This window comes from Micropterus salmoides, unplaced genomic scaffold (assembly GCF_014851395.1).
Source record: "Micropterus salmoides isolate LMB-PRFRI ecotype aquatic unplaced genomic scaffold, ASM1485139v1 Ms_hic_scaffold_16, whole genome shotgun sequence".
In the NCBI taxonomy this organism is placed as follows: Eukaryota; Metazoa; Chordata; class Actinopteri; order Centrarchiformes; family Centrarchidae; genus Micropterus; species Micropterus salmoides.
In genome coordinates, this window is record NW_024040707.1 from 19,729,571 (window position 1) to 19,756,627 (window position 27,057).

General features: G+C 41.2%; 1 protein-coding gene across 1 annotated transcript; it reads left to right on the forward strand.

Moving 5' to 3' along the window:
• The first annotated feature begins 1,896 nt into the window (after positions 1-1,896).
• On the forward strand, positions 1,897-27,057 carry slc6a17 (solute carrier family 6 member 17). Its single transcript, XM_038723749.1, has 12 exons — positions 1,897-2,259; positions 6,546-6,963; positions 12,747-12,904; positions 15,010-15,136; positions 18,018-18,199; positions 19,017-19,127; positions 19,841-20,082; positions 20,194-20,386; positions 21,120-21,312; positions 21,420-21,579; positions 22,333-22,495; positions 22,597-27,057. Exons 2-12 carry the CDS (start codon positions 6,663-6,665, stop codon positions 22,957-22,959), a joined length of 2,193 nt encoding a protein of 730 aa, XP_038579677.1. The 5' UTR covers positions 1,897-2,259; positions 6,546-6,662; the 3' UTR covers positions 22,960-27,057.

Consider the following 27,057-nt stretch of genomic DNA (forward strand, 5'->3'; position numbering starts at 1 on the left):
GTGCTTGCCTCAATGATCCAGTGCTCTCACTCTGAGAATTATGACCTGCGGTTATTCATGAAGCTTTAAGGTGAGTAATACTGCAGCAGAATTCTGGCTATGACAGCAGGCCGGGGTGCATTTTGTCTACTGTTACATCATTTAAAGGAGTGATAAACTATATGTTTACGAGTCAAGTCACACATCAGAACTGATGAACTGCAAGCATGAAAACCAACCCAGTGATAAGTTGTGTTGTACAGGGGAGGAAGGATGTACTACAGTGGCTCATTCACAGCCGTACTACAGAATGTCTGTAGGTGCTAGGAGTGGAGGCGGACGGGGGATAGAAAAGAAAGAAAAATGCTCACAGGGTGAGTAACCATCATATGATCTGTGGTTGCCATGGCAACTGATCCCAGCAGTCAGCCCTTGGAAAGTGAGTCACATGAGTGAATTGAAGGAGACAGGAAGCATACTGTGTATGCATGTTGTCAGTTGATGCGGTACTACTTACCTATGTGTGTGTGTGTGTGTGTGTGTGTGTGTGTGTGTGTGTGTGTGTGCGTGCGTGCGTGCGTGCGTGCGTGCGTGCGTGTGTGTGTGTGCGTGTGTGTGTGTGAGTGTGTGTGAGGAGAGTGTGTTTTTCAGGGGTGTCTTGTGATGGAAGCAGATAATTAGAGAATTGCCTGGCACATACAGGGTTAGGATGTCCTCTATGTTATTTTTTTATGTAGGTTACTTTGCATACTCAGATATAGAAGTACGGGTGTGTACTTAAAAGAGTACAAATGCTTGTTGATTGGGAGGTACTCTTTAGAGAGACAATATTGTACCTTTGAAGGAACACTTTTCAAAAGTTTTACTGTAAGTACATAACTGTTTTGTTCCTCCATTTTTGAGTGTTTAGGGTGGAACATGATGTGTAGTTTGACACTGACACAAAACTCAAATGTTGGGCTTGTATTCTATGATGCTAGTCAAGATGTTATCAGTTGAAAAGCAAACAGTGGATATCCTTCATCGTCTGACACGCTAGTAGCACATCGCTAAATACTCTAATCCCTTTAAACAGTCCTTGTTAGACACATACCTTCTGACAGCCTCATTTCCCCTCTCCAAGCTTGTCCAGGTGACAGAGAGAGGAAGTCACTGTGAGATGCTCTCACCCTCCCTGACACCTCAAATTGAAGGGTACCCAAAGTTGACAAAGCCATTTACCTTCAAGATGTCTGAATAATGTTCCACATCCTTGTTAACATTTAGGCAAATAATTACATGCAAAACAGCACGTGTATTTTCTTAAACTAAAAAGCCACCCAGTGAGCCAGGAAAAGAAATATGGAGTGTGGAGCTGTGGCAGACAGAGCCATGGGCAGGATAAAATGCTGGTGTCACAGAGAAAAATGACTGTGCTGCAAATTATCTACACTTGAGAAACGTCCATTAGGAAGTCTTTTCAGACCTGTTTTAGTCTACTTCACTGTGGCCACAACAGCAAATTCTGATACGTCTATTAGGTACCAAGATCAAGTAAGCCTCTGTAATGAAGGTAAACTGTGTCAAGGAAGCTTCCATCAGTGTAAGGCAATGTGGGGAAATGTGATGAACAGATAGATCTGTTCATTTCTAATACTACTTCTGCAGATAATAATAATAATAATAATAATAATAATAATAATAATAATAATACAATTTTCATCAGACCAAACACCGTTTGCACAAGCAGCATGTTTAATCAGTTTGTGTGATGTAGCTACCTGATTGCAGGCTGCAACCTGTGTGATGCTCTTATTATCGTTCTGGGAACACTGCAGATGTTTAGCAGGATCAGCTGTGACGTGCGCACGAGCGAGTGAGTCAAACCTGCGTCAGACTTCGTCGTGACCTGCCATAGTAATTTCTTCACCCTATGGGGAGCTGGTTTATCTCAAAAAACACAGCCATATACCACGTGGATACCGGTAGTGCGAGCAGGTATTTTTGCAGAGCTGCAGAACATCGTGAAAGCGCTCAAGCGAGATAAACGGTTGCAATACATTTACCTGAACGAGTTAATGTTATTGTAGTAACCAAACTTGTGGCAGGCGTTGAGCTCCTGCGTCAGAGTTTACGCACCATGCGCCCCGTGTGACTGGGAGCGCTGTGATTTCGCATCTCTGTGCGCGCAGAGATGTTGCATACTGAGACAGTGCCTGAATGAAGACGCCGTACACTCACTTTGGAGTCATACTGTCGCACTGACTCGGACGTTAGAGCCCATCCTGCACACGACTGAAGGTAAGAATGACGTTCTTGTAACCATTTTCACAATTTGAACTATGTGTTCTCTGTGACCAATACACTGTTGTATTGTCGGGAATCGGTCAAATAACCTGCGGTAGTGCCCCCCCAAAAAACCCTCTTTGAAATTAAAATGAAATGGCTTGATGGATACGAACGTCAGCTTTCACCTCGTCACCCGACAGACAGTGATTTCGCTGCAACATTGACGGCGCACGTCGCTCATCAATCCTCTGCGTTTGACGATGCAGCGCCATGTGTGCCAAATTTGGCTCGAATGTGATCAATTCTGTCAAATCGCTATCACCTGCTGCTTTACATTGGTATTGTTTGCATGTCCGCATTGCTATTATGAGATGATTCATTTGACCTTGACAAGGAATCAGAGGTTATATCCACGTTGATAGTCAACATGGGCCTCTGTGTGACGTGTCTGAAGGATGCCTGGACGTGGCCATGCAGGTGCTGTGTGTGCACCTGTCACAATCAATGTGTTGTTCGGGATCAAATTCCAGTGGGAGGCCAAGTAATTCCTCATTACTGAGTGGCATCTCTCCAAACCTTATGCTTTACAATGACACCATTTTCTATCCAGAAATTGCATAAATCTTAAAGCCAGACACGAGTCTTTCTGTGATGGCTGCCTAACTGACACTGCAATAGATCCCACAACACACTATCACCTGCAGCTTTGCTACAATCTATCGCCCTTTCAATCCTGTCATGGCAACTCTGTGTTATATGCAGTCCTCCATCAGGGGATGGCATGTATGTCCCTTTGAGATGGTGAGAGGAGAGATAGGCGACCACTGATGCTGTAGGGATGGGATTTCAATTTTGCAGGAAGAGCCATTGCTTAGCAACCAGACACGATAAAAGTGGTGTCTTTGTAGGAAAAACATAGAACCTGCACTGTTAAATAGCCTAATCAACACCAAACTGTCTGTAGAGAATTAGGGATATATAGGACCAGGAACCCGCAGCAGTATCACACATATGCCTCCCTGGAGGCTGATGTACATGTTGGTCACGCGTTTTTAACCATCACTCCCATTTCTTTGAAATGTAAATACATTCTTCACTCTCTGAAGCTCCTTTGCCTTAATTCTCTCTTGGATTTTCAACACTCCTAATTTAATGCATTATATTCTATTCAGTATACTTTTTCAGAGTTCACTGTTTCCAGTGTTGTTTTCAGATGATTGATTACTGACTCATAATCTGTAACAGTGTCTTGCACTGTGTGTGAAGTCCTGCTGGCTCTGTAATGTGCCATCTGTGTTAGCACATACTGTGAAACTCTCAAAGTTGCTTGTGTATTTCTACATCAACTTCGGAAACTTTCACTGCACATGATTGGAAAGGCAGAGTGAGAATCCTATTGACCATTTGTGTTCAACGGGGCACAATCATCCTAACCCATAATCAGTAAATGGGACAGTTTGTTACTAACTATACCAAGGTTTCCATCTGTAAGAAAAGTAGAGCAACACATTGTGTGAACAGTCTTTCTACACATCTTAAAATCCCCATAGCTTGGCCAAAAAAAATTGTTGCAAACATGCACGTCATTGCTTCACACCTCATTTAAAGAGTGTTTGATGATGACTCTGTATTATGTAGTTTTAGACTGTTGTGGGAAAGATCACTGCTGTTCTAGGATCTGTGTTTAGCTCTTGACCATGGAGCTGCTGCGTGTCGTGACTGAAGGGGCTCACCGGCACTGTTGAGGAATGTGTCGCGCGTGCGCCTGGTGCAGCTTCTGGCAACCATTCTTGAGAAGTCACAGTGGATAAAAGCACAGCTTTTGGTCAGCCACATCTGTTTTCAGATTAAAGGCCTTGTCTCCAGATCAAACACCTCATGCTTCTATTCTCTGCCCTCGGGCTGTCAGTGTGAAAAGTCAGATCTCGTGTGGCTAAACCCAAAATCTGTCTTTAAAGTCTGGTTTCTGTCATTCCCTGCTCCTGTAGCTGCTTTTTTGGCATTTAACTAAGATTGTTCGCATCATTCATCATTAATCTGACCTTTTGTTAATTAGTTTATATAAATGCTAACTGTCTCACAATGATTTTAATGTCATTTTCAAACACCAGTCTTTGAGGGTAAAGGGTAATTTTGAGTGTTTCATGCTTGCAAATTTCCATTTTTACTTAAAAGGTTTCCTTTTACAGCCAAGATGGGCCACCTCACTGGAAATTAAGGCCACCTTCACTAACACCATAATAAAGAAGTGCTATTTCACTGCAAATACCATATTTAAGGGGCATTACACATAAAATCTTGTTTTGGTTTTGTGGAATACTACTGCTTTTGTGGGAATAAGTTGTATAATCAGAATCAGAATCAGAAATACTTTATTGATCCCGAGGGGAAATTCTTTTGTCACAATTGCACTTGTCAAAGGTAGATAGATAAAGTGTATATAAATATAATAGTATAAATGTAAAAAAATAAAGACAAATATAAAGGTGTGTGTACAATATTTAAATTATTAAGAATTATTATGGTGAACCAAAAAGGACAAGTGAATAAATAGTAGCAGAGAAAATTGCACATTAATTATTAGACAGGTAATATTGGACAGAAAATAGATAATGAGGTCTAGTTTAATAACTGACTAAGTGTCAGACACTTAAAGGGAGGAGTTATAAAGTTTGACGGCCACAGGCAGGAATGACTGTGGCGCTCTGTGGTGCATTTTGGGGTAATGAGTCTTGCACTGAAAGTGCTCCTGTGTTTGAGCAGCAAGTCATGGAGTGGGTGGGAGACATTATCCAAGACAACATGTAGTTTGGACAGCAAAAGCCTTTTGTGGCTCCACAGGAAGTCTGATAAGTCTAACAAACTGCCTCTAGTGAAGTCACTTGAGTCAGTGATGGTTGGAGCTTAAAACTGCAAGTTTGAAAATTAAAAAAATCTGGGGAGTGGAATAAAAATAAGTGAGCTCTGCTTGAGGCTTACATTTCCAGCTACTAGCATAACACACTCGAACCTTTACACTGTATCTTGAATCTGACAATGACAAAGGAGTGCAATACTAAATCGGTGGAGTACTCTTTTAATCAATACATCTTTTATTTAGTCCGCTGTCTACTAACTTAAGTGATCACAAGACAAGATGTGTCAGGATCTGGGTGGCTTAACACCGTTGCTAAAACAATGACGAAATGTAAAATCCTCATTTGTTTAGGAGAATCAGACCTTCTATAATTTCTGACAGGAGCTCTTACACTGTGCTGTTATACCTCGAGGGAGGCCTTACAAACGGGATTGTAGGATTATTAGTGGATTTATGCAAAGGGCCTCTGAAAAGGTAACACATTCCAGAGAACTTGGAGAGGCTAACTTTTCCAGACACGTTTTCTCTTTAGGCACTGGACTACTGGACTTTTCATCACAGCCTCTGAAATCTTAAAACAAACTGCAGACATTGAAGCTGTGTGATGAGAAAGAAAATATGGATGCTAATAACTGTTGAAACCTGTTTTTTAGAAGCTTTATTTTTATTGCACTTTCTCACAAACTGCTCATTGGTGTTCATGCTATTCACATGACTCAAATTTAGGATAATGGGTTCTGCTGTGATTGTAATTCAATCTTTGTGTCTCATTCACTATAATGAAGTGGATTTTTTTTAAAATACCTCACTTATGCCTCTAAAGAGTTCCAGTTTTACTGCCATTTTAAAATACTATCTGTTCTAATTAGAAAACAGAATAGGCAGTCCACATGACCAAAACCAAAATTACATGTCGCATGTCCGGCTAATGAACGGGTTTTCCTGTGATGTTGCAGCAACTAATCATCATTTTCATTATCGCTTAATCTGATTATTTCCTTGATTAATTTATTTATTAATGTCCAACCAGCATTTAAAATCCCACATTTCTTTCTTTGTTTAAAACCATAGAACCGTTTTTACAAAAAAGTCAAATAATGTGTATGAAATCTGCTGCATGACTTAATTTGAATCTTCCAAGACATACAGCCAGTTCAAGGTTCATCAGAAACAAACTCAGCAAATCAAACTGCTGAAACCTTTTTTTTTTTGATGGTAGCCATCTCTCCGTTCTCCATCTGTCATTCACTTAGTTTTCAATGTTGTTAGTTTCCAAAGGTTCAAACTCAGCAAACCCTAATGACGAGGGGAAAACAGTTACAGAAAAGCTTGGGTTTTTTTAAATGAGAAGAGTTGTTCTAATTACATTTTATATTTTAGGAACAGGATCACTTATTCCAAAGCACCTACATTTCCTGTCTCCAATCCCTTCTCTTCACAGATTTAAGAAAAAGAGCACAACTTGCTTTCCCTGCTTCCTCCTGATCTCCCTCAGTCAACCCAGGCTCTCCGCTTGCCTCCACCAGCCTCAACCTGAAGGAGCTCCCACGTTGCAGCCATGCCAAAGAACACCAAGGTGACCCAGCGGGAGCACAGCAATGAGCCAGTCACTGAGTCGGTGGCTGACCTGCTGTCCCTGGAGCACCCCATGGACTATAAGAGCAGTCAGATGAGTATGGGTCTGAGTCCTGGCTCTACTGCTCCAGTAAAGGCCCTGCTACCCTCCCCTGACCCAGATGCCGAGGACGGCCGACCGGCGTGGAACAACAAGCTTGAGTACATCCTGGCCCAGGTGGGCTTCTCCGTAGGCCTGGGTAACGTCTGGAGGTTTCCCTACCTGTGCCAGAAGAACGGCGGAGGTAGGTAGACAGATGTCTGTACATGATTTTGGAGCATTTTAACAGTTTAGTGTCTGAATCACAGAAACCTGAGGTTTTGTGTAGTCCAATGTGCAAAGCACAGTAACACTTCCTCGGTTTGGAAGTCAGTTCCTAATTAGGCCACCCATAGTGAACATGTGTCCCCGCAGGGTGCTGACAAGACATGTTGTGCCGAGTCAATGCTGTTAAGGTGATTTTTTTTTTATTAGTTCTGTAAAATCCTCAATGGAATAAGCTGCCAGATGGGAGTACTTAAGTCAATAGCACGTAACGCTTTTGATTTTATCCTTTTGTTTGAGCATGGGATTTTTATTTTCCCCGTCTACAGTCTTGTCCAGGATACTGTTCTGTGTGATTTGCTGAGACATGATTTGATTGCGAGTGCCCACTGGTCTCTGTGATTGGCATGAAATGTAATGCTGTATTGCTCTATCTCATGAAATGTTCATTTGCATCACATTAGAGAAAGTAATACTTCAGCAACTTCAACTAATTCTGCTTTTATTCCCTCTACCAGATAAACTCAATAAGTACTGTTCTGAATATTCTGTCTGTTGTTGTACCTGACACACACAAACACAAACACAGACACACACACACACTAACACACACACAGCACTAACCCAATTACTCTTCCCAGCATGTAAACATTACACCCAAGGACAGACCAGTGTGTCGACAGTTTCAAACACCTGAAATTCTGCACTTGTCCAGTTTGCCACAACATCTCAACACCATCCAGACAGACTTTCAACATTATGCCGAACCATTAACCATCTGCTTTTTAGACGGTGTAGTGAAAAGACAGTGCTTACACAAAATTATCTAAAATCATCCAGGATGTGATAAAGAAAATCTCTTGTAAATTTTGCTTTGATGTTGGTTTAAATCACCTTCTCATTATTATTATTATTGGTGGATTTTGTAAGACACCAGAATTTGATTGATATAATTTGTGTACCGAGAGCATATATTCTCTGCCTCTGTCTTCATTAATTTTGTTTAAAGTAGCCTAATAATTTCAGGAAATGCACTTATTCACTGTATTGGTGAGAGTTAGATGAGAAGATTGAAATCACTCTCTTGTCTTTACTGTAAACGTGAAGTTACAGTACAGCCAGCTGCAAGTTAGCTTAGCTTAGCACAAAGACTGGAAACAGCTAGCCTGAAAACTGCCGGACACCGCTAGTTGAATTGAAGCTTTGTTTTTATGTAGAAATTAAATGTTAATTGGTGAGTTTGGCAATGGTAGTGGGTGGATTTAGTTACCTTTGGACAGATCTAAGCTATCCTTTCCCCCTGTTTCCAGTCTTTGTGCTAAGCAAAGCTAAGCTTATTGGATGATGGTGGTAGCTTCATTATCTACCACTTAGACATGACAGTGGTATCAATCTTCTCATATAACTTTCTGCAAGAAAGACAATTATCATACTGTAGTCTAGTCTGTCTTACAGTCTGTAAGACTAGACTACAGTCTGTAAGACTAGGAAATAATTCAATAATATATATTGACTTTTGGCAGAATCATATATTATGCTATATGATCATATCTGAGTGACCATACGTCCTCTTTTTCCCGGACATGTCCTCTTTTTGGGACCTAAAAAATATGTCTGATTTCTAAATCGGCCAAAATGTCAGGGATTTTGAATTTGCTTACTACAGTTGGTATCCATTGTGTGCGTTTTTGCATTGCTTTGGTCAGTACCTGCACTATTAAGCCTACATTTTACTCTTTGGCATACCGGCACTTCTCACAAGCTGCGGGTGTCCGTCTGCCTCCTGCCCAAAATATCACCCTATGTTATAATTTCAAAACATACTGTTTTCCAAATCATTTTCTAAGCAGATTGCAATTGAAAACAAAATGAGTTATGAAAAATTTTGTTTTACGTGTGTGTTGATACGGGTCTGAACTAATACCTCAAAAGGGTGCTCCGTTTTCCAGCTGATGGGGCAGCAACCTCCTCCTCCTTGATAAATAGCATCCTGTCAACCAATTAGCCAACTAATCGTGCAAGTCAGAGGGGCATCCTCTTCAACATTTCTCAGACTGTGAACTTGTGCTGTCAGCAGCTACAAGATCCTCAGCAAAGGGAACATTTAAAAGTTGGGCATAATGATGTGAGATCCTCCAGTTTAGTCTTTATTTGCTTTATTTGCAGGTATCTCAGCCTTATCCATTTGGTATTACTGGTTTCACGGTGAGACTAGAGGGTGGTGATGACTAAGATGGAGGAAGTGGAAGGGTAAACACTGACTTCCTGGGCTTTCAGACATTGTTGGTTCTACCTTGTGTGGGAGGTGTGTGTAAAGAGGGTATTTGAAATGCATGATATAACAAAGCTGGATCATTTTAATCAGTGTGTGCATGCATGCATGATGAGTCTGTATCCCCCACTGAATTTTGACTCGGTGGGCGGTGTTGCATTGTCTTGCCTGAGCTTGTCCCTGAGATGTGGACAAACTGTCTCTGTCTCCTGTCCATTACTTTCTCTTCCTCAGTCTGTCTCACCGTTTCTAGTTAAGTGAAGGGTTACTTTATGGCCTTTCATCAAAACGGTTTTATTTCATCTTAAAAGAAAATATAACAACAATCAATCATAAAGCAAAATAATGTTATGTAGCCCACAACAAAATAAAACGTATGGAAACAGAACACATTGACAGGCTTTCTTAACATACCTGGTCTGCCTCAGTGAAGCAGTGGCAGCCAAAGGTCTAATTTCTCTGCCTTATTTGTATTAATTACAACTAAAACCACTAGTGTTGTCTAGTGGCTTTAATGTTCTTTATGAGGCTGTGAAAGCGAAGTAATGATGGCACTGGAATTATAATAGGAGGCCCAAGAGGAACTGATTGACATCTGGCAATTAATATTTATTGACTGGTATGAAGATGGTGCCAGAGACGTTTTAGACTTTTCTTTATTCTGTGATGAAGCCTCAAGGACGTTACACTGAAATATAACAGAAATAAAATAAGTGAACAGTGACATGTATTGCTCAGTAATGGGCAAATACAATACAATTAAGATGGAAATGACAAGTAAATCACACTCACAGTAAATATTCAGTTCCTTTAAACTGGCCATTATTATTTTAACAAACTTACACATACATTAACTTACATTTACTTTTTTTGACCAAGGCTTTTATTCAACGTGACATACATTTAAGAAACAACATACAAGCATCAATAACGTAAGAGATCTACAAGTGACAATAGCCACTATTAAGAGCCATTAGAGTGTACGGCATCCATGGGGTAAACACCTAGGGGAAGAAGTAACGAATAGTGCAGTCAATAGAAGAATTTTAAGGAGATAGAAGAAGAAGAGCACAGGAAGTGCATGTTAAGGGTTAGAGGTGTTATAAGAGGAAGTGTTCTCGGAAGAGATGAATTTTAATTTAAATTTTAATTCAACAATGATTGGATTAATCCTAATGTGGTTTTCTCATTACGAAAGATACAACAAACATAAAAAATATAGTGTAATAAAATGCAGTAAAGCTCTCAGGCTTTCTGTATGGCTGTCAGGCTTTCTGTATGGCTGTCAGATATACTTTCTGCTGTAGATCAACTTTTTTCATTTTATTTCATCCCAAACACAAATGTAGGCATGACTGAATGGACTTCTGTAAATCTGCTTGTTGTCATTGATAAATCAATTGATTTTAAGTTATAAACCCCAGCACATTAATAGCTCCTGTGTTTCAGCAGGTTTTCTGCTCATGTTTAAAATTTTCTGCACATTAAATATCTCTCCCACATATCTGTGTTAGCTGACATTTGCAGAATAATATAGATAAAAGTGTAATAATACGAGAATAAAATCGCAATCTAATAAGAATTAAGTCATAATATTTTAACAAAATCTACCTGCCCCTCTGCTGTACATTACCCTGCAATATTGCTCTGCTGATATGGTAGTAGGCTATCCCCTTCAGACCGTCTGACACAGAGCCTGTCAGGGACTGTACTGGATGAGACGAGCACACTGTTCTTAATCAGAGGTGGAAAACCGAAACACTTGATCAGACAGAAATCTCACTACACATCCACGCAAATGTTAACTTCAGGTCCTCTGATAAAGGGTAGCTCACAGCTGCTTCAGAGAGAATTAGGCATCCAGGAGCAGAGAGACAGTCCCAGAGAGACAGTCCCAGAGAAAGCAAAGGGGGCGAGGCCGGACAGAGACAGCAAAGAGAGCGACAGGTGTCTGTGTCGCGGTCAGGTGTGTCATGTTATTCTCTCCCCAATTTGCAGCGGACTGTTAACTGTTTGTGTAGCAAATATATTGACAAGACACTGACTTACAACATTTATATTCAAATGTTTTGATCAAAATTATTGCTAGGGACAATTCATTAGTCGCTGATAAGCCCTGAAGCTGTAACCAATGCTCTCTCTCTCTCCTCTCGTGCTCACTCTAAATGCAGGCATTTTGAGTAACGGTGGGAGGTCACATCACATGAACTTCAAACAAAATATATCATTGCGAGTAGCCTCCGTTATTCTAAGACCTGTGACGTGAGGAAAATTTGCATATTAATACGGAAAATATTTTTGTTGTTTTTTGTTGCTACATTCACTTTCACTGAAGCCCCGGGAAAATTACCTGGCAACACAAATGCCTAAATGTATAAAGACTTGCTCTGTACACTGGGCTGAGCAAACCAAGTCAGACGTCACAGGTTGTCATAGACCTCATTGTGCCACTCATGAAGACCTGTATCCTTGAGTCTGAGGTTAATCTGAATCTGGATTTATATCTTGACACGATCGTGCCATAAATATGACAGCCTCATGTGTGTGTTACACCTTAGAAATCCAGAAAGCCAGAAGAAAGGTCAAGGTGTTAAAATTAATGGGAATTATCCTGTGGGTAACCATGTACTATGCAGTATTGCTAATGTGCAATATCTTAAGGACAAACCACAAGATAGGCAATTGCCATGACAGTTTACTTCTATATTCTATGTTTTCCGCTGTCTGCTGCTCAAAATAGACATCAAAGATCAGTGAAAGTAGGCAGCAACACAGTAATCACTTCTAACGGTCCAGATAATAATACCACTTTGTAATATGATACTGTGTCACTGTCTTTGTTTCCTTTGTCTGCTGCTAGCTCTAATAGCCACTCACAACGTGATCAGTATTTTTGATCGAGTCGAACGTCACAGTGATTTGTTTTTAGTCTGGACACAGGCTGCTCCTTCCAGCTGTCCATTAGTATGAGCTCGTCCTCTCTGGCTGTGGATGGTTTTGTCACCATGGTGCTGCTTCGTGTCTTGACGTAAGCAGGACTGGACGTGACTTGTTGTCTTTGAGTGCCTGCTGCTCTCTCTCCATTGTTCCCAAAAGATGGTCATATCTGACAATGTGGTGAATGGAAGCTGACGGTGACAAGGAAGAGGGTAAAAAAGAGAAACCGTGCAAGAGAAAAGAGAAAGAGAAGGGGAATTAGTGTGGTAGGGGATGAAGAGAATAGACCAAAAATAGAACCTGACAGAGAAAATGTAACAACGTCCCGTCTGCTCTTTTACAATGAGCTTTTCTGTACATGGATTTCAAACATCCATCCATCCATCCATCGTCAAACGCTTATCCTGCGTACAGGGTCGCGGGGGGCTGGAGCCAATCCCAGTTAGCATAGGGCGAGGATTTCAAACATAGAGCAAATAAATATTCAGATAGTCCAAAGTAGCTATACACTCTGCAGTAATGACTCTTTCCTCTTTCTTCCTCCTCTGTCTCAGGTGCATACCTGGTGCCCTACTTTATTCTCCTCATCCTCATCGGCATCCCCTTGTTCTTCTTGGAGCTGGCGGTGGGTCAGAGGATCAGGCGTGGCAGTATCGGGGTGTGGAACTATGTTTACCCACAGCTGGGAGGCATCGGGGTTTCCAGTCTCATGGTAAGGGCCAACAAGAACTCGTTAACCAATTAACTCATAACGCTGGTCGCACTTTACAAAATGGCAAAAGAGAGTTTCACGGTGGAAAGGGCAGTACAACATCCTCAGCACTGTCTAAAATAGAAACACAGGACTGCCTGTGTACTGATACTGTAACGATCACATACGTTAGGACCACCAGTTTAAATTATTTCAACGTTGTTTCTGAGAAATCATGTTTTATCCATCATTTTGGCATGGCGGACAACTCAAAATAATACTGTGCCTATGAGCCTTATCCACCCTCGCCATGGAGAAAAATGTAGTCATAGATGTGAATCCGAGCGGTTGTTAACAAAAAATGGTATCTTAATGTAGCATTCTAGTATGCTAACATTTTAAAATCAGCATTAAACACAAATGCAGCTGAGGCTGATGATAAATTGAAATTTTGACCTGATGATGGCGCTAGATAAATAGCTAAATAAAGGCATTGCAAGTCATGATGGTCTGTCCCAAGTTAATGGTGATCCATCCATCGTAAAAATCCAGTAGTAAATATTTATATTATTTATTAATGAGTGCCTGCTGCTCTCTCTCCATTGTTCCCAAGAGATGGTGAGTAAGATGTTTTAATGCATAATTAGAACATTTTCCTGGCCAGATTGTGACCCCACATGTAAAGTGATATTGCACACACTCAAAATCTTGTTGTTGAAATATCAGTTACTACAACCTCTGTAGGCTTAAATGATGGCTGTTAAATGGTTGTAGTTTCATTCACAAGGTCAGCAAGAAATCGTGCCAATTACAGTGTAATCCAGTGTTTTTTTTAACAGTGGAAAACGTCCAGTGGTGAAGTGGATTTTGCTGCAGGAGTGTTTCTATGAGCATTTTGATAATTTTTCTTGCATGAAAACTTCCAATTGGAATCTATATCAAGTGATACAAATTCAAGTCGACCACAGTTGCGGCTCCACTCACCTGTCTCTTGTATCCGTAAAGGAGTCTGTCTCATTAAACTGTTTGAGTGTCTACCTTCTGTAGGAAGGCTGATGTATTAATGACCTACTAATATTTGATGTCTTATTATTAGTGTAAAAACCCATGACATATTTTTTTTACACTTGGCCAGAGACTGTAAAACAATGAACAGAGCTACAGTTACAGAAGATATACACCAACCAAAAGAGCTTTTTGCAGGCTCACAAACTGACAAACCAAAAAGTATTTTTATTTATTTGTTTTTAATGGTTTATCAATGATTTCTTAAGCATTAATAAACAATTGATTAACCATTAATAAACCAATCAGTGACAAATTATGATCCCTTTATGAAATGCCAAACAGTAATGTGGTAACAATGTGGTAATAATAATTGCATACGTGCTCACAGCAGGCTTTGACAAAATGATGTGTGCGTTTGGAACCAAGATCCTGAAACACTAAGTCCATGTTTTTGGATTGGTGCTGGATCAAAGATAATTTGATAATTTTCTCGCTCTAACTTCTTGACTCAGAGTTAGACATGACATGTGCAGAGACACCCATCGTGCTGTAGAGCTCAGTTTACTGGACTACCTCTGTCTGCTCATGTTACTTCCTCCTGATGTTTTACAGTAAGCGGCATGCAAAGACCAGCGCCCATCACTGTCATAATCTGTCCCCATCATCTGCAGGAGTGGTGACCCATCATGGCCCCATCCCATCAGCGTCATCAGCCTAAAACATAGTCATTCAGAGTCGGTCAGTCAGTGATCTACCGCGTCAGATTTTCTGATAGTGATTTCATCAATCTAGTGCAAACAAAGGGAGGGAGAGGCCTGGTCTGGAGCAGTGAGGCGTGTGGCAGCTCGGATGTGGCAGAGGGAGATTTAGCAGCTATAAATACCTTCTCATAGAGACCCCAGCCTTGGCTTCTGAGAGCAAACAGCTCAATAATTTATAGGCACTCTGACTTAAGCTGTGTGCTCAGCGTCTCTGCCCTGACTCAAGAAGAGGCGTTCACCTCAACAAACTGCATGACTATTTGTCCCCTGTGCTGTTTTTGTTTTATATGTGTGTGGTGAGACAGTGATTGTATACAAGAGTGATAAATACTGCTGTTTTCTCTCATTTCCACTCAGGTTTGCGGTTTTGTGGGCCTCTATTATAATGTGATTATCGGCTGGAGCATCTTCTATTTCTTCCAGTCGTTCCAGTATCCATTGCCATGGGCTGAATGCCCCATCGAGAGAAATGGAACCCAAGCCAGTGAGTGTGCAACACAATGCACCGCACAACACATCTGAAACTGTAATAGCGATGTACGGCAAAGGACAAGCGACCATACGGCTTTTTATTGTAAAGCACTCGACACCACATAGAGGAAAAATTAATAGAGTCCTGCAAGACAATTTCAAATTCAGCAGCATATCTGAGCAAAGGCAGATACAAGGCTGCCCAGTGCTATGCAGGGCGTTGCTTAAAGCTGCAGAACGTGTCTTTGCATTGAAACAGCCTGCCTCGCTGTAGCTCTGCATTCAAGCAGCAGTGTCTCTGCAGGCTAACAGAAAATTGTTTGTGCCGGCTCTATAGCCGAGATGGCCCTGCACTTTATCCTACAGTGCAGCTCTGTTGGCGAGGCCTGTCAGATGGTATGACCCGAACGACAGAGTCAGTACCTCGAATGGCTGGCAGCTGTTGGCCTGTGGTGGAGGCACATGCAAGTTCTGGCAGAGAAAAGGGCATGAGCTTCCATTAGCATTCAAGGGCAGGATGTCGACTCTGCTTATGATTATCAATGCAGCGGCGATGCTGTGGAGCATTCAGTAGGATTTAGTTAAGCTATGTGCAGAGGTGAAAAGTGAAGTATAAATAAGTACATTTACTCAATTAATTTACTTAAGTACAATTATGAAGTACACATACTTTGTTTTGGTATTTATTTGTGCTACTTTTAACTGTTTTACTTTCTACAGCACTACATTTATCTGAACATTACAGGTGCTTGTTACTTTGCAGATTAAAGGTACCCTGTGAAGTTTTTGACTAGTCGCATTGGAGCGCTGCTTTACCGAGTGGGTGCCCATTTTTTTCTCGCCTCATGCACCCACACAAAGACACATGTGCACATGCACCCGGGTGACACGATGCACGTTCCTGTAATTGGTGGGAAGAAGATGACTGCAAGCTAGCAAACATGGCTGTAAACAAAAGTTTTAAAAATCTGCTTTGCAAAATTTTATAAAGAAGGAAATGCGCTCAACACTGAATGGAAACTCCAACTCCACAGGGCACCTAAGGAGATTTTTAGTGGAAATTCCTGACTCTAGTATGAATTAACTTACAGTATTTAAAATTTTTGAAATGATCACTAATATCTTGAAATAAGAGAGAATAATGCTGCATAAAATCAAAAAAATGACACTTACTTTTTGATTTATGTCTTGAATCAAACTTTTTTTCTTCTTTTAAGAAAGTGAGGCATGTCTGACTCAATAATTGATACAAATTGTCCAGTGTATGTTTAAAAATGGGAGCAATTGTTATAGTTTAATTAGCTAAACCTTGACAAGCTAAACATTAAAGAGGTGGTATTATGCTTTTGGGCTTTTTCCCTCTCCTTTATTGAGTTTTCTTTTTTGTGCATGTAACAGGTTTGCAAAGTGAAAAAGCCCAAAGTCCAGCCCAAAGGGAGTTCCCTTCTCCCACAGAAAGCTCTGCTCTGAACCGCTTGAAAACAGCTCGTTTGTTGTCCAGCCCTTCACTTCCTTTACTTTTGACGTCACAATGAAAACGCATCATAAAGCTTGCCAAGCAGCTGGCGGGGTCAGTCACGCCCTCAGACCAAGCTAGTCTGAGCGGAGGCCCTTTGGCTCGATCGACTTGCCTTTGTTTGAGTTTCCATTGTAGAAATGTTGCACCTGTACCTGCTTCCAGGTACTTTTTCACCTCACCTCCGTCAAAGTTCCAGGCGAGCTGAGGGATACTAAAATGTAACATGAAAACACGACAGACTGCTGATTGGTCTGAGAGAATATTCACTATTCACAGCATCATCATTGCGTGTGCCAGACAGAGGCCAGCAACAGAAAGTTTTACAGTTTTCGTATGGAATTTCATCACTAAATCCACTTCTGAGAAGTTTTGAGGTGAGAAATCAGCTGTGTAGATTTCGAATATTGACAGTTTTACGAGAAGTGATGGCGGAACAAAAATGTGCTTGAATATTTTCGGAGTTGAGGAGCTCTACAAGTGGCTGCGGGGGAAGCCTGTGCCAACCCGCGGTAGGAGCGCGTGAGGCCGGCTCACAGAGCCCTCTGCTCCTGCCGTCTCACAGACCGCTGCAGCAACAACGGCAGAGGAAAACACAGCTGGAAGGTTTTCATACCGCTTATCTGTCTTTACATTCTGAGGAATGTTGAAACGTTTTAACTTAAAAAAGAGAAAGCTGTGTGGGTCGTTTCGTGTGTGTGTTGCATTGAACATCACGTTGCAGCAGTTGTGTGCGTGTGTGGCGTCGCTATGACGACAAGCTACGTACTATCTCTGGGTACTATCTGCAATGGAAAACAGAGCAGGGCCGAGTAGAGTCGAGTCTATGGATTTGTTCTATGGTAGCATTTTTCCGCAAGGCAGCATAACGTTAGATCGTCAGAACACTGGAAACAGTTCAACGTTTAGTCCTAATGGTAAGATGTGAAATAATGATGTTGTGTGGTTGTGGACTTGAGTAACTTATACCATGTGCTAGGTTACGGTCGCAGTCTGAAGCGGCTTTGATTTGGATCACACTACCTTGTTTCTCACGACCCGCCCTTCTCTGCTTCTGATTGGCCAGTAGTCCTTACCTGGGAACTGCGCATGTGCAACTCCCAACAAAGATTTTGTACAAGTAAGATGCATCACTCTGTAGCTCAAGAGCGGAGCATAGCGTACAACACATATGGTGAAAAGAGGAGCTGCAGCAATGTGCAGTATGAGAAAAAATATGGTGTTTTTTGAAAATTAAACCATGTAAACCTGTTCTGGTGCAACCCCTAAATAAGATTTTGAACCTGAAAATGAGCATAATACCACCTCTTTAAAATAGTTGTTACATATGAATACACAGTTTGTGCTGTTTTCCTCCATTTCCTTGTTACTGTTGTAGTCGTGGTGCCGGAGTGTGAGAAGAGCTCGGCCACCACTTACTTCTGGTACCGCCAGACTCTCAACATCACCAGCTCCATTGACGACACGGGGGGCCTGAACTGGAAGATGACCCTGTCCCTGCTGGTGGCTTGGATCTTGGTCTGCCTGGCTGTCATCAAGGGTATCCAATCCTCTGGGAAGGTACGGGGTCTCCATGGCTTCACAGCAGGGTCCAAGCACACAAACTATAGAAATTACCACACCATAGAGTCTGTGTAAAGATGCACACAATAAATAATTTTTAACAAAAGCTTTATAATTCTGTTTTTAATAGATGATTCATCCATATCAGTGAGTGTTTTATTCACTTTGCTAATGCGTTTCAGTCAAAAGTAAGATGCTAAAGCCTGTCATCAGCACTAATCTATTTTTGGTTCTCATCTATTTCTAGTTCTCATCTATATTATAAAAGAGAGACACATGCAACATTAATAAGCTTAAACTGAACCAAGCAAAGACCAGTTCAGGATGCAGATGGAAAATGCTCCGTTTGGCAACAACTGCAACAACATCCAGTAATCTCGATCCAGAGAGTGAGTCATAAGCCACAGTGCAACATCCAGCCCGCATTTTCAATAGGAAAATACACGGATCGCCAAGGTCTGACACGGTTTTTTAAACACTAAATTTAGTAATCCAATTATCATAATCAGTACTGCGATGGTTCCCCGTAATGCTGTAGGAAGGATTTTTGACTCATCTTTCCAAACCCTCATGGAGTCCTCTCCACATTTAGAGTGCCAAGCTAACACAAAGCAGTTTGGGGATTGATTCATCGTGTGAGTGTGTGTGTGTGTGTGTGTGTGTGTGTGTGTGTGTGTGTGTGTGTGTGTGTGCGCACGAACGTGGTTACATTTTGGTCCTCCTTTATGTGCGAGGCCTCCGAAAAGCGTGTCCATGGCAACACTTTGTAATGTACTTGACGCTCTCTCTCTCTCTCTTTCCCTCTCTCTCTCAGGTGATGTACTTCAGCTCTCTCTTCCCATATGTGGTGCTTTTCTGTTTCCTGGTGCGAGGTTTGATGCTGAAGGGAGCAGTGGATGGCATCGCTCACATGTTCACCCCTAAGGTGAGAGAAAAAACAGCGATGATTTTGACCAAAAACAATAAAAATTAATGTAATTGTGGTGCGCTGGAGGGGAAAATGTAGTCTTAAACTTGCTCACTCATTCACGGATTGTTAGCCAGACAAATATGTAACATGAGTGACACTTTGTCTATGCAAGCTGTTCAGCCATGAGTGCTTAATGGTTTACCACCAAGGCCATTCATATCCACACATATGAAAATGTCATTAACATCCAGTGTCATGTGTTGGATTGATGTGTCCCTCTAGTGGACAATATGTATCATTACATGGAAAAATGGACACCAAATAAAATGATGCAATTACTTTATATATGATGATGCAATGTGAGTTATGTCGTAGTCGGGCCATGTACTGACATCAGATGTCAAGGGAGAGTAGTAAAGAGATTTAGTGCCTTTGCAATACACTGTGAGATTAACTTCATCATCAGAGCTCAGATGAAGCTGAAGACTCACTTCATAGTGCAGTGTATTGCAACAGAAGTAAACACATGGGTTTCTCTGTTACTATAGTAGTAGGAATTATTAAAACAACAAAGATAACTTATAATAGAGATAAGATAAGGGACAGCTGTGAAAAAATGGTGGCAGATATAGGATATATATTAAATATTGTCATGAACAAGGGTTTTTTAAAGAGGATAAATGACAATATATATGACCTAATCTGTCACCAACCTTTCCTGGCGCTAGCTGGAAAAGATGTTGGAGCCGCAGGTGTGGAGAGAAGCAGCCACGCAGGTCTTCTTTGCTCTCGGGCTGGGCTTTGGCGGCGTCATCGCTTTTTCCAGCTACAACAAGCGGGACAACAACTGCCACTTTGACGCAACACTGGTCTCCATCATCAACTTTGTTACCTCCATTCTGGCCACGTTAGTTGTGTTTGCTGTCCTGGGGTTCAAGGCAAATGTCATGAACGAGAAGTGTGTTGTCGAGTGAGTATGTCACACTGTAACAAAGCAGTCGCTCTTTGGCAGCCATCTTTACTATAGCCTTTACTCACCAACACATCCCTCTTGTCCAAATGTCCATTTTTCCATGTACAGCAATGCAGAGAAGATCCTGGGCTTCCTAAACACCGGTGAACTGAGCAAAGAGCTGATCCCTCCTCACATTAACTTTTCCCACCTGTCCACTGTGGACTACGCAGAGATGTACAGTGTCATTAAGACGGTGAAGGAGGAAAGCTTCAGCCAGCTGGGCCTGGATGCCTGTTTGCTGGAGGATGAACTCAACAAGGTCAGAGGGGGAGAGTTCACAAGCAGAAATGAGAATGTGATAGATGAATATTTCTGAATAATCAAAAGTGTGTTTAGTTATCGAAATGTATTTTATGTTTAAATGGTGATACGTTGTCCTAATATATAAAGTCCAGATTAAAAATGCCATGATGCTAAGTAATTAATTACTTTAATGTTAAATTAGTTTCACCAGAAGCATGAAGCAAATGTGCTGTTTTTATGGTTTCTTTGAATACTAATTCAGAATGGTGGTTAAATTTTTCATCAAATCTAAGTTTGAGGTATCCTGCCATCAAATTAGAAATAGTATTTTCCATAACATTCCTTTTAATCCTGAACTTTAAGTTTGCTTAGTGGGATTTTACAAGGCTCAATAGCTTGATTTCACGACTTCGCAGGCAATGGGGTCAAGCTATTCCCTATCATTTCCACAATTCCATATTCAAATACTGTTTGGATACTGGTACTGTTTGTTGATGTAATTTAAACCACTTTTCTTATTTTTGCTTGTTGTGTTGGTGATGCTGGAATTTTAAGCATAATATACAGTAACTCACTCATTTAAAGTGTCTCCGGATGAGTACATCACTTTAAGTGGTTGCACTTTAACAAATGAACCTTGAAAAGGAAGTTAGGTGGGTGATTGTCCACATGGAATCATTCATTTCCAAAAAGCACATTAGCCATCTTTGACCTGTGTAACCCTCCACCTCCTTCTCTCCGTCCTCCAGGCAGTTCAGGGCACTGGCCTAGCGTTCATCGCCTTCACAGAGGCCATGACACATTTCCCTGCCAGTCCCTTCTGGTCTGTTATGTTCTTCTTCATGCTGATTAACTTGGGTCTGGGAAGCATGATAGGCACCATGACTGGCATCACTACACCCATACTGGATGCTTTCAAGATCCGGAAAGAGATTCTGTGTGGTGAGCTAATTGTTTTGGATTCCAGTCATCAAACTGAAAATCTCTTGCACTTGATAAAGTTAGAGTATTTGTCATTCTCATTTGATGTGTCTTCTCCTGTTTCTCAGTGGCTTGCTGTATCATAGCCTTTCTTTTGGGCCTGCTGTTTGTGCAGCGTTCAGGAAACTACTTTGTCACCATGTTTGACGATTACTCAGCTGGTTTGCCTCTCACTGTGGTGGTGATCCTGGAAAACATCTCTGTTGCCTGGATCTACGGCACAAAGAGGTAACTCTACTGGATATGTAGGCTGAGGTCATATTTGGATACAGGGCTGCCAACTCTTCACACATTGACCATGAGACAATTTTCACTTTTAACACGCTGTCACGTCGCAAGTCCATTTTTTCAATCAGTGAAAAACAAATGTGTAACTGATAATGTCGCCCAACTGATGGGACACCAGCATACGCCAGTAGTAATCAAGTGGGCAGACTCTTCCGCTGTGAGTCGCAGACAGTTTGTGATTGTAAGTTTGTGTGTATTTTGAGTTACAGTGAGATGGTACTGAACATAAACAAAAGCTAACGCATTAATTTACAGTGATCTTGATACAAGTATTGACATTGTTATATATTTAAAAATTTATATTTCATATTTTGAAATAAAAATTCAAACTTTGATTTTTTAGATGTTGTGAATGTGATTGAAGTTGCATACAAGATTGAAGAACATCATCTATTGATAGTGGCGTAGATCTTACCAGTCTGTGATAAATGCATGCAGAAATGCAGAACATGGTATTCAAATCAGGACAGATAACAAACAAACAATAAAACTTTTTCACAGCAGATAGTTTAACTTGTTATAGAAGCACAGCTGTAATTAATAACTAATGATTGGTTGCAGTGTTCTAGTTACAGGACTCTGGTATTGTGAATGTTTGCTCATTGACATGGACAACTGGGACACTGAAATGGATTTATTTATTTATTTATTTATTTATTTATTTATTTATTTATTTATTTCCCATCCTCACAGGTTCATGCAGGACCTGGAGGACATGCTTGGTTTCAGGCCATATTCCTTTTATTTCTACATGTGGAAGTATGTGTCACCAGCTATCCTGGTGGTGCTGATCACCGCCACTGTCATCGAGATGGCCGTCAGTCCTGCAGGATACAACGCCTGGGTGGAGGCTGAGGTCAGTGTTCAGTTTCTCATGTTTAATGTGTGTTTACAGAAAGAAAGAACAAAAGAAAGGAGTTTTCTTTTCATCTTCCCTCTGCACTCTTTCTTTGCCAGGGTGCAGAGCATTTCCAAAGCTACCCTCCGTGGGCTTTAGCCATGGCCTACGCCCTCATCGTGGTGGCTATGCTGCCTCTACCCGTCGTCTTCATTGTCCGCCACTTCAATCTGATCTCAGACGGTTCAAACAAGCTGTCCGTATCCTACCGTAAAGGCATGATGAAGGACATCTCCAACCTCGAAGAGCAAGATGAGCAGCGCTTCATCCTCAGCATGAACCCCAGCGAGGCTCCTTCTCCAATGCCCACCCACCGCGCTTACCTGGGCCCCGGCGGCACCCAGGAGATGACCAACACCAACTATGGCACCAACACTAAGACGAGCTACCAGAACATCGGCTCACCCGAGTCTGAGCTATGATCCACTGAGCTCATAGATCCTCCCGTCCATTGAACCCCGGCCCTGCTTGGAGAGAGGGAGATAGAGAAAGAAAGGGAGGAACAGAGGAAGTCAAGATGGAGAGAAAATTCACTGCTGGTTGTTGCAGCGTTCATAACTCCTTAACCCCCAGAGTTGAATCCCTTATTTTCTGCACCATCGCTTCTTACCTGTGGCTCTTCCCTTCTTTCCAGCCCTGATATGATGACCTTTTCCATCTGTCAACATATTAGAGAGGGGGGCAGAGAAAGGAATTGAGGGATGAATGAAGCTTAGAAAGATCCACTGATACTGACTAGATACAGGCTTTGTTTTGTAATAGCTCTGGCTGAGGTTAAGATGTGTGCAACACTAAAAGGCTTTACATTGTACTGAACCGCAATCCCATGTGTCACCAGTTTAGAGAAGGTTATTTTTCAGACAGTTGGATGTTCCAAGATATAGGAGATCCTCAACCTTATTCTGGTTCAGTTGTAAAGGATTGTTATTTGTGGGGATAGGATGGAAGGAGACTCAGAAAAAAATTGTATGAGAGCATTTCTTAGAAAACAAAATGATTATAAATACATCCACAACAGTATGTAATAAGTGATTCTGATAGTGTAAACAGTGTTACAAGCACATTACATCTTTAAGTTCATTGTGCCTATCATGCATCAGCAATAATAACCAGTCAAAGTAGGGTCTTCATAAAACTGTGGATCTCCTTCTACCCCTGCATTCCCCACTGATGTAGAATACTGTACATATGTGTTGTGCAATAGTCAGAGATGTCACCGTAAATCATGTATATACACCGCAGTATAGTGCAAAACTTTTCGCCTCTTCATTTTGTCTCCGTAAAACACAGAAGCACATTCACTTGCTATCGTTAGAGCATCTCTGAGCCTTAACACAGAGCAGCACTTTTCTTTTAAACAACCTCTCTCCTCGACAAACAAGGCTCTGGAGTTGTTGCCAAAAGCACTGCACACGTCGTCACTGTGCTGTTCCAGTCGCAGCTGGCATAGACAAAGCTTTTCCATTTCAATCATTTTTATCAGGCGTGTCCATTTTAATCAATGCCTTAGAAGGGCAGGAGGTGGCACTGCACGTGCAGAGATAAGCACAGTGGTTTGTGTTTTATGAGCGGCGAGCTTCACGATTGTCTCTGTGCAGAGAGGCAGACGACTATAAAGGAATAGAAAATGTGAGTTCTGTCTCCGTGTACGTGCAGGTGTGTGTGTGTGTGTCGTTTGTTGTCTGCCACTGAACGAGAGCTCCCAGTGACCCTGTCGTTTTAAAAATAGAGCTACGTTACCCATGGGAAGCCGTGGCAACACACCATAGATACAGACCCTCTTCTGATGTGGAAGAGGGAGAGAGAGGAGAGTGGACACCTTGCTTTGTCTGCTCCACCTGCACGACTGTTTGTTTGTTTGCAATACATAGATGAGACGTTTTACTGTCAAGGTCCTACAAGAATATGTCTCTTGTTACAGCGCATTGAGTTAGAGGTTCACTGCCATGCCATGATGTGGATTTATCATACTTTCATCCCTAAGTGGGTGATGTTTTGGTTTAATTGTTGTGCATTCCTCAAATTGTGACCACTGCAGACATCATTTCATCAGCACTACAAACTACACTTTGATGTCTTTTTGTGAACTGAGGTGTGAAAACTAAAGCCTTTTTTTAAATGTATAATCTTGTATGACTACGTATGTTTAGGAGTATAATGTGGAAATGTACTGCGATATAAATGTTTGGAATAAGTGGTAATACACAGATTTATCCACTGGGTGTCTCTGCTGGCCAGCAGATGAGCCAATGACAGCTCCCCCTGTCTCAGTGGCCCCTCCCTGAGACAACACCAATACTTGAGACTGAACAGATGTAGTGCAAAGCACAGTCAGTCACATTATTTGGTGCCTGAATGGCATCTCTGTTGTCTGTTTGCCTTATGTTTTTGTCATTTACTTTTCTTGATTATGTTGCGCGTTTGTGTAGAGTTTGGACCAATGTCTCGTCTGATTCACTCCAGCACCTTAATTAGACGGAGACCCTGGAGTTGTTTATTAAGTACAGATTTGACAAAATATGTGGAGCGGAAACATTAATTACAAGAATGCTGTCACTGATTATGTATTGGTTAGCAATATTTATATAGAGAGATAGTGGGCTGAATGTCCACGAAAGGCACCTAGTTTCATGTGGACTTATGACGTTAAAAACAGGCTGATATGTGTTTGCCCTGTTATTATGCCAGCGTTGATTGATGCATCCATGCCATTGTCTGTCACTGCTTGATCCTCCCTATTGTACATGAAGTGGTGACCCATGCCTGCACTGTTGTCATATGTGGTCATATGGCCTCTAACAAAGGCTCTTGCATCTGCTCAGGTTTCTGCCTGTGATGAATATCATTCACTAGTAATCTACCATAAACCCCTTTATATAATCTATCTTTCATTATGATAATATTAAGATGGTTTAAATAGAGAAAGTCTGCGTTAAAGGGAGTGATATAGCACTATGACTATGTAAACCACTGTAAAGACAAAATAACATTCCACTCTGGTCTCTCCCTAAATCAGTGGAAAAGCGGTTCCTCTCTATCTTGAATGTTTTAAGATGTTTTCAAACAAACATGAAAACACGCTTTTAACGTGTTAAACACTAGATACAAGTTGCTCAAATTTAACATGCAAAAACATACAGCGCCGACATGTACAAGAAGTTGTCTTGCAACCCAAATGGCACATAACCCGAAGGCACCCACCTGTATTCACCTGCAGCTTTGGCTTAGCTGGCTTAGAGTTAAAGCACATAGAGGGAAGCACAGGAATGTTGAGCACAATTTCACCAGTCGGTGAGTCAGTGTGGGTGAACTGGATGATGAAACTTACTTATGGTCTGATCCCTGCACCCTTTAAGGGGCCGCTCACTGAAATGCACTGCCATTTTCTCAAGAATCTAACTGCACCATTAGTTTGTTCTGCAAATTTTCTGTAGCTACAGATTGATCTGCACAATAAGTATATGGGAAATGTCAGGGGTGACGAACCTAAGTTACATATGGATGAGAGCACAATCAAAACACATGAGTTTATATAGCCTTTTGGAAAGCATGTTTAAAACTCTGTGGCTTATTCCAATACATGAATTCGCACAGCCACGTTTCACCAAGGAGTTCCCACACTTTCAAGCACTAATGAAATATTCTGCGCAGTGGAAACAAAATGTCTTCTCATATTGGTTCAAAATTGCTCAGTAATAAGGTATTGGCATTTAGTATTTATATTTGATTGTTATTATTGAAAGCAAAGACTCCGACTCCAGGGTCTCTCTGTCTTGTCCATGTGTCGGCTGTGTTGCATTATGTACTACAAAGCAACTTTTGGAGGTTAAGATAAGACGCTGCGATTGATCAACTCAACAAAAGTAGGGTAAGAGTGTATTTATTTAACTGTGCAATTAGTCTTTATGTGACCAAACCCATAGTTATATTTATAGTATTTAAGACAATATATTTAATCTGTACATATTGATGTACATTCTGATAAATTCACACTGAGTATCTATAGTAAGAGTGACAGGTTGTATACTTGAGCTGTAAATAATAATTGTATATTTTGAAATATTTTTTGATTTTTGTACTGTAGGTAATGTTACTTTGGTGTTTGTTGGTTTGTGGTGATACTGTCTGGTTGTTCTCAATCAAAGCTGAGCGAACGTGTGTGTGTGTGTGTGTGTGTGTGTGTGTGTGTGTGTGTGTGTGTGTGTGTGTGTGTGTGTGTAAATTCAAAGTATATGTAGGTTTTTGGTGTTTAAATGTGTGTTTTATTTCTCTTCTCTCAGTGTTGTGTGCTGCTGATCTATTCCAGTAGATAAAATCCTGTTGTTGCAGTGAACTGGGACCATTAATGTAAGCAATCTCTTCCCTGTGTCTCTCACTGGCTTCCAGCACAAAACTGGCAACACAAACAAAAGGAAATGTTTGAGTAAAACAATGAGCACAAGTTTTATGGTTGAAGAGAGTGATGAACTGTAGAAAATACGATGGAGGGAACAGGAAATTAAAATAACCACTTTTATTAA

Excerpts from the sequence above, each read along its gene's own strand:
- slc6a17 (XM_038723749.1), top strand. The coding sequence starts at position 6,663 with ATGCCAAAGAACACCAAGGTGACCCAGCGGGAGCACAGCAATGAGCCA. Across the intron at positions 21,313-21,419 it reads CCGGAAAGAGATTCTGTGTG|TGGCTTGCTGTATCATAGCC; the intron begins GTGAGCTAATTG and ends CCTGTTTCTCAG. Across the intron at positions 21,580-22,332 it reads TGGATCTACGGCACAAAGAG|GTTCATGCAGGACCTGGAGG; the intron begins GTAACTCTACTG and ends CCATCCTCACAG.